General features: G+C 42.4%; 1 protein-coding gene across 2 annotated transcripts; it reads right to left on the bottom strand.

Annotated features, from left to right (window-relative positions):
• Positions 1–249: 249 nt before the first annotated feature.
• Positions 250–6,311, bottom strand: LOC118411417 (caspase-7-like). 2 transcript variants are annotated; one of them, XM_035813692.1, is made up of 7 exons: positions 6,105–6,311; positions 4,306–4,450; positions 2,822–2,964; positions 2,281–2,409; positions 1,942–2,117; positions 1,355–1,493; positions 250–489 (listed from the first exon to the last, which is right to left on the bottom strand). In XM_035813692.1, exons 1-7 carry the CDS (start codon positions 6,121–6,123, stop codon positions 251–253), a joined length of 990 nt encoding a protein of 329 aa, XP_035669585.1. In that variant the 5' UTR covers positions 6,124–6,311; the 3' UTR covers position 250. The 2 variants fall into 2 exon arrangements, with proteins under 2 accessions (XP_035669585.1, XP_035669586.1); XM_035813693.1 differs by having other exon boundaries at positions 2,822–2,961.
• Positions 6,312–7,706: the final 1,395 nt, after the last annotated feature.

The raw sequence follows: 7,706 nt of genomic DNA, 5'->3' as shown, positions 1-7,706 counted from the left end.
ATGAAACCCTTTGGTTACCAAACTCCTCTTGCAAACTTTTCTCTCTATAGCCAGTGTAGTCAGCCAGGTAGAAACTAATCATTGACATGATACAGGGGATCTGTTTGTTTACTGCTTGATGTTGTTTATTGTTTGTTGTTTACTGTGATTTTGGAGAGAGGGACAGGTCTTTAGTTAACATTGACATGATGCAGGGGATCTGCTTGTTTACTGTTTTGTTGTTGTTTACTGTTGTTTACTGATTTGTTGTTTACTGTGATTTCGGAGAGAGGAACAGGTCTTTCGTTAACATGGACATGATGCAGGGTATCTGCTTCTTGCGGTTCATGTAGGGGTTGTCGGAGTTGGAGTGGAAGTCGTACGCCACCAGCTTGTTAACCCGGGTCAGCAGCTGCATGATCTCCAGCTCCGTCCCCTCCCGCTCCAGCACCGCACACAGCGCCTGGATGTACCACGACCCACGACCCGGGTTACGCCACGAGTAGTAACCTGGGTGGGTAACAACAGCTGGGTTAGCAATTGCAACTATTCATTCCAAAGTCAAGTCTATAAACTAGCAGCCTATTTTCTTCAGCTAGCTTTTAGTTAAGGATGTAAAGGACCACGACCCACGTCCCGGGTTACGCCACGAGTAGTAACCTGGGTGGGTTAGTATGTACCACGACCCACGTCCCAGGTTACGCCACGAGTAGTAACCTGGGTGGGTAACAACAGCTGGGTTAGTATGTACCACGTCCCAGGTTATGCCACGAGTAGTAGCCTGGGTGGGTAAGAACAGCTGGGTTAGTATGTACCACGACCCACGCCCCAGGTTGCACCACGAGTAGTAACCTGGGTGGGTTAACACAACAGCTGGGTTAGTATGTACCACGACCCATGCCCCGGGTTACGCCACGAGTAGTAGCCTTGAGGGGTAAACAAAACAGCTGGGTTAGTATGTACCACGACCCACGCCCCGGGTTACGCCACGAGTAGTAACCTGGGTGGGTTAACACAACAGCTGGGTTAGTATGTACCACAACCCATGCCCCAGGTTACGCCACAGGTAGTAGCCTGGGTGGGTAAACACAGCAGCTGGGTTAGTGTGTACCACGACCCACACTAGTAGTAGTCTGGGTGGGTAACAACAGCTGGGTTAGTATGTAACATGACCCACGCCCCTGGGTTACACCAGGATCAGTAACCTAAGAAGTTAAACAAGGCTATAGTAGAGCCTGGGTGTACCATGGCCCAGATGCCAATCATGGCACACAAGGGAAGGTACATGTATACCACAGCTGAACATTACCCCTGTATATAATATGTTGTAGACATTTCTAAGACAGTCCAAGACATTTGTACATGGCAAACCCACCTGGCACTGTGCTGTAGGCCAGTAGGAAGTCAGCTTCAGCCGGAAGTGTGGCCTTGTTTCCTGCGTCCAGCTCGTCTTGCACCTCTGGCAGCGCGTCAGGCATGTCCACTCCATGGTCAAACTCATTCCCTCGACATGCCTGGGAAAATAGTAAGATTTTCTTTAAACATACTTTACAATTAGTGTCATTCTTACAAAAACATGAGTGCATCATTCCCTTGATGCGCCTGGTAAATAAACATATGGGTGCATCCTTTAAAACAACATGAAGATGAAATGCCCTCGTCTTCATTCAGTCCTGCAATAGAAAATTTGTTATTCACTATCGACATGTAATGTGAACAATTTTCACGTCGCACAAATTTGTTTCTGTTCTTTTTCTAGTACATGTTTCATGTTAATAAATCACTATGCTGAACAATTCCAAATCATACATTCTGACCATCTAGAATCTGACCTGTAGAAAGAAGAGTTTGGGTTTAACCTTCTGCCTCGTTCCTCCATTACGCATGCATGTTACCATGAGTTACATGTAGTCTAGATGCTAAATTAACGCCACATGTCCCATACTCCATCTTCCGACTGACCTGTAGAAAGAAGAGTTTGGGTTTCCCCACCAGGCCCGGGCAGCGGTCCCCCCGGAAAGGCTTGGTGATTTCTGTGACCTCCATGTGTCCGTCCGTCCCGTATATGACCCCCTCCTCCCCGTGGCTCAGGATTGCACAGGCGAAACAGTCCACATCGGCGTGGTCCTCTCTAGCAGCTGGGGGAGTGGGCAGCATCATTAAATCATGCTTATAGCAACCTGCCCGACATATACAGGCCTCGGACACATTTGGAGAAGGGTGGCCCAATTTGCCGTAGAAAGAGGCCTGGGAGAGACTAATATCTAAGGTAAGGTTCGGAAAGAATATCAAAACCCTTACCCAGCTGCAGCACTGAAAGAATCTTCCTGCAGGGCAGGTTGTCAAACACTTTTGTCTCGAAGCCCAGCTTGGAGAAGATCCTGTAGAGGTTGTTGGCGTCCAGATCCGTTCCTCTTCTGGTGTTCATGCCTGCACACGGACAACAGGGGTAACGTAAAAATGACACGAGATTATATAGCCTGACTAAAATCACGCCCCTAGCGGCCGGCCTTACAATTGCCGCAGCCCTAGGAGGAGGGGTAATTAACTCCAGCCAGCGAGAGATTGTGTAAACACAGGCTAATGAGGTTATACAGCTGTTAAAACCACAAATATACATGTACATGTATCTACAGATGGGTTTCCTCCAGGAAAAGGAAGGGACATCCTCATTGGATAAATTTCAACAGCACGTAACTTACACCTATATGTACAAAGATTAGGACTGGTGTTCTTTGTGCCATGCCACAGATAACACCAGTCCTAATCTTTGTACACATTGGTGTAAGTTACGCGCTGTTGAAATTTATCCATGTGTGGCAAATCTTAATAAACAAATAACCTGTGTGTTTTTCGAAGTCCTTGTTGTTGATGATGATGGCCTGCCCCCTGCGAGGGTGGTTCATGTTGTACACAAAACTGAAGTCCTCATCTCCCGAGCCGGTGTCCATGGGGGATTCCCGTGGGCTTCTCCCCTTGATGCTGCTAGGAGAAGACAAGATACATGGATCGTTAAATGACGTTAAATGGAGGTCTTTACACCTTAAAAAAAAGAGTAGGACTCTAGGAGCATGCTGGCCTGGTATCCAGCCGTATTATAGCTCCCGAGTCTGTTCTATCATCTCCTGAAATGCAGAGAATTTGTCAAGAGGACAGAGGAGACTCGGGAGCTATAATACGGCTGGATACCAGGCTAGGGGCATGCTCCAGTGTGCGATGCTGCAAATCCTTCTGTCTGGAGTTGGTGATTTATTTCAAATCACCCGGATGAATACTTGGCAAACCTCTGTCTTGTATCAGCAACATGGTGATTTACATCATTCACCCGGACGGGAGACCTGGCGCATCCCCGTCTTGTATCAGCCGCAGAAGGGCATGTGACCCCGCAAAAAAAACAAGGGGTGATATATCCCCGATGGCAACTGGTATAACCCATACATCAACTATCTACCTCACCTGCATTGATCTACAGGACTCAAAATACTTTATTTCAGTTTTCTGCAATATGTGATTCATAATACCAGGCTTTTTTCTTTTAGCTTGCTGAATTGCAAGTTGTTTTCTTTCCTGTAGAATACACTTCGAAACCCAAATAGAAAGAATAATCTTTTCAAAAATCACATATTGTTTGTAACTTTTATCTGCAAACTAAAATTAAAAAAAAAAATTTTTATGGCAAATATTTCATGCCTGCACACGTGTTATGAAGACATATTGGGCTGCCCTGTGTTCCGTTTGGATTTTGTAAGGCTTAGGCCACACCATTTTAATTTCTTGGTTCACGGATTCACTCGCTCCTATTTTTTGGAAAAAAAAAAAGAATTGCCACTCGGCAAATTTTCACCATTAATGAAACCATTCACCAACTTTCTGGGGTAGCAAATTGGCCTTTATATTATAAGCTCCTTAAAGTGTGGGTATAGGTCCTGTTACTGTACAATAATAGCGTTTTTGTACTTTTTTCAAGCTGAAAACTTTTTTCTTTATGTTTTGGATTAGTCGTTACCTTTACCCCAACCATTTTACAATTTTTGTTTTTATTTTTATTTTGCCCTCTCGCTCCATGTGTTTTATGAAAAAATCCGTGAACCAAGAAATTAAATTGGTGTGGCCTTAGACCAGGGCTGGGACCTGGAGACTTTGACCGACAAATGTAAGAGTTAAGGAGTCGACTTGGAGGATTGGGTTACTAGCTAGTATTTGAGCTTAGTAGTGCTCTGAGTCTTCATATCCTCTTCCGAAGTTCAGAACACTGAATACAATGTACATGACGATGTCCTAGACAAGAAGGAAGGGGTGTTTAAGTGTCAAAACAGCAGCACTCACCCCAGGAATTTCATGACCCCAGCCGATGCGCCCTTCTGCGCGTCTGTGGTGTCAGCGCTTGCCGCGGCCGCCCTGCCTCGGGCCGGCGCTGCGTCGTGTTCATCCCGGGAGTCCAGACGGGGGCTGGGGAGATCTTCAGCTGGGGCTGAGGGAAGAAACAGAAATGATCAAATCAATGTAGTTTCATAATAGATAATGTCGATTAGGCATCAAAACCTCAGCAGGTGAAAGTGAAAGGTAATATTAACTGGTTATGTAAAAGAAAACTATTATCCTAAGGTAGATTTAGTTGACCAGTACCTTACTGGAATAAAAATTCATCTTCTTGTTATATTGAAACTTCTTGTTATAATTGGTTGTTATAAGATTAAGAAGGGCATTGCCATATCTAAATTTTAACTAACAAGGTGAGCAGACCCTTCCAGACCCATAGACAAAAACAGCAGCATGGTTGTATATCAGTACTGTATTGTGTACGAATAGAAATAGTAGAAACAGACACACACAGACTGAAAAGACTTCTCAATCCCCACATTCAATGAATAACCTTGTGGTGTTATTCTCTGATATGGAGCCCCATAAATTTCTGATGACATCATGCCCTTCAGTATTCCATATATAGACACAGAGAATGTTACTTGGACTAGTTGGAGACATCAAAAGACATCTTGATTACTTTCTTTTCAGACAAGACAGTGACATTGTACTAGATCATTGGACAGACTTGCCCTGAACCAACATCTACAGGAAATACTTGAATTTCTCGCACATGAGAAGGAAATTCCTTGGAGAGAAGTCACCACTAGTAATCTGTATCTGCTTTGTAAAATATTTAAGATGTACGACTACAAAATTTCATCAAATTCAATTGCCTTGTGGATTACAATTAAGAGACAACAGTGTCAAAACCTTTGTGTATGTACCCATGTACTGATGTTGTGGTCCAATATTTTTCTGGACCCTTTTTTCCGCTGTAAGCTAACGTTACATATTTCTGCTGTAGACTGTGGACTTTCAATTGTAGTTATCAAGACACAAATTATAGGTGGACATTCTAACATCATTACATCATTCCAGGCTGACTGTAACATATACATGTAACATGTTTTTGTACATAATATCATGACGGCTTCAGTGTCTGCCTTGCAGCCTTGATTACATTATCATAACTCCTGCTCCATCACATTACCAGTACATGACATCAGTGCACAATCATCTGTCCATCTTGGGTTCAGGGTTACCGTACCTGATTTGCCTTGACTACTACGTAACTACACTAACAAGCACATAAGGGGCCTTGGGCATGATAGATGTCCTTGCATTTTGCTAAACCCTGCCATCATTCATACTAATCATAGGCAGATGCACATAAGTGGCCTTGCTGTTAGTGCCAAGAGCATGACATCATGTACTTCTGGGTATAACTAAAATAAATTACACGACTATACAAATGTATTTTCAACTCTTTATGTTACAAATTTATGCATTACAGTCCCGTATACGTTAAATCATTATATACAGTAGTATAATTTTTTATTGATTTTACTAATCGAATGAGCACCTTTTTAGCTCGAAATTAGCCACCATAGCTTGAACTTGAAGTGCCTTGAACAACATAGATTTTTGCCCCTCTATCAACGCGTTGGTAATAGAAAAATTAATCTACAGTAACATTTCATGCTTGGCTACAGACAATTGATTATTCTCAGACGCAACGAGGCAAGTCAAAACATGACGGCGTTACATGTAAATATTGATCGGCGAAAAAAGAGGGAGGGGGCAACAAACGCCAAACTTACCGTCGCACGAATCGTCCATATTTCTGAGTTTCCAGCGAGTTCACAGATGATTTAAGATGTGCTAAGGTTGTACGATGCCTATGTGTGCGTCAGAGCGGGTAGTCCCTTGTGGTCAGGTCTAAAATAGCGCTACAGTCAGCCGCAAACTTCCCGCACTGACATATACCGGAAGTTGTCACACTGACTCATCCAGAAAAAAATAACCTGACTTTTTTTTTTTCATAAAAACTATTTTTAAAACAAACATTTCATAGTAAAATCAAAAGAATAATTCATTGAAATAGTTATGTTGACATTCTTTTAGTTTTTTGATGAATGCAAAAAGTGGAAAATCTAATTTTTCTTCCTGTAGGTTGAAGGTTGAAAAGGTCAAAGGTGGTTATGAACAAAACATTGTTTACTTCCGTGTTTCGAGCTGTCAGAGAAAGTGTTTTCACTTATTTGACATATTTGCTGTGCCGTGACGGTGTCATGATATGTTCTTGGTCGGGAAAGTCTCCCTCCTTTCTTGGAAACTTCTTTAGTCAGTAACTATTGATAACTTTTGTACAGCCTATGTTTACACGATATATCTCGATCGCTGGCTCCTCGCAGTGAATTTGTAGGGCCAGCCAGCGCCGCTAGGAGCGCGATTTTAGTCAGGCTAACTTTTGTAGTGAGGCCACAGCAAGTAAATTTTATGGATGACATCAGCGCGCGCATTAATTTTCGCCTGACAAACAAGAAAACAAGAATTTTTTTCTTCGGCAGGGTTTGTCAACATGACGATAAAGTACCAAAATTGGCAAATATATTGTGTTGTAGCCTAATAATTGTACTTGTAGAAGTGGCACTTGCGAGGTACAGTAAAACCTGTATTAACGGCCACCTTTGCATAGCAGCTACCTGGCCATAGTGGTGCCTATTTTTGAAAATGTAGCCATCTTTTTTTTCCACCCATCTTGTTTTTTTTTCGCCCTATCGCACTATTTTTGCAGTCTGCAGAGGATGTCTTACTTTACTTGCTGTGGCCTGATGTTTGAAATCTTGTTTGGTTACACTAAAGTTTTCCCCAGTTTGCTGAACGTTGATGGTGGGCAGGTGACGTAAGGAACTATATTACAAAAGTGCAGCAGAGATCACTGAATAAACAACAAACTGCAATCTCTAGGATAGTTATATATGACCGATTGATTTGTTAGTAAAGATAAAGAAATACTCAAAAAGCCAACTTGTCACAGAGTTGGACGAGACAGCTGACGAATCCACCCTATTAACGATTAACAAGTGGATGCAGGACTACGTCATAGTATATTGAAAATTATTTAGAAAAAAACATCACAAAAGTCTTGAAAGAACAAGGCTACTCAGTGATGAATATAAGTAATAAGTTATTTTGACATTGTACTTTTCTTGATCAATTATTATACTAACGTTATATAGATATAAGACAGGTACCAATTTGTGAAATTATGGGTACTGGCCCATGAACTAACACGGTACACTGCAACTACATGTACAGGGCACCTTAGGAGCTGTACTGTGGTTGATAATGTTATTTTACCGGTGCTTAGAGCTTAGTGTGAATGATTGTGGAAAAATCTACTTTTTACATTTAATAGG

Source organism: Branchiostoma floridae, chromosome 3, assembly GCF_000003815.2.
Source record: "Branchiostoma floridae strain S238N-H82 chromosome 3, Bfl_VNyyK, whole genome shotgun sequence".
Classification (NCBI taxonomy): domain Eukaryota; kingdom Metazoa; phylum Chordata; class Leptocardii; order Amphioxiformes; family Branchiostomatidae; genus Branchiostoma; species Branchiostoma floridae.
Note: the sequence above shows the minus strand (reverse complement) of the source record. Positions and strands in the feature narration are given on the sequence as shown.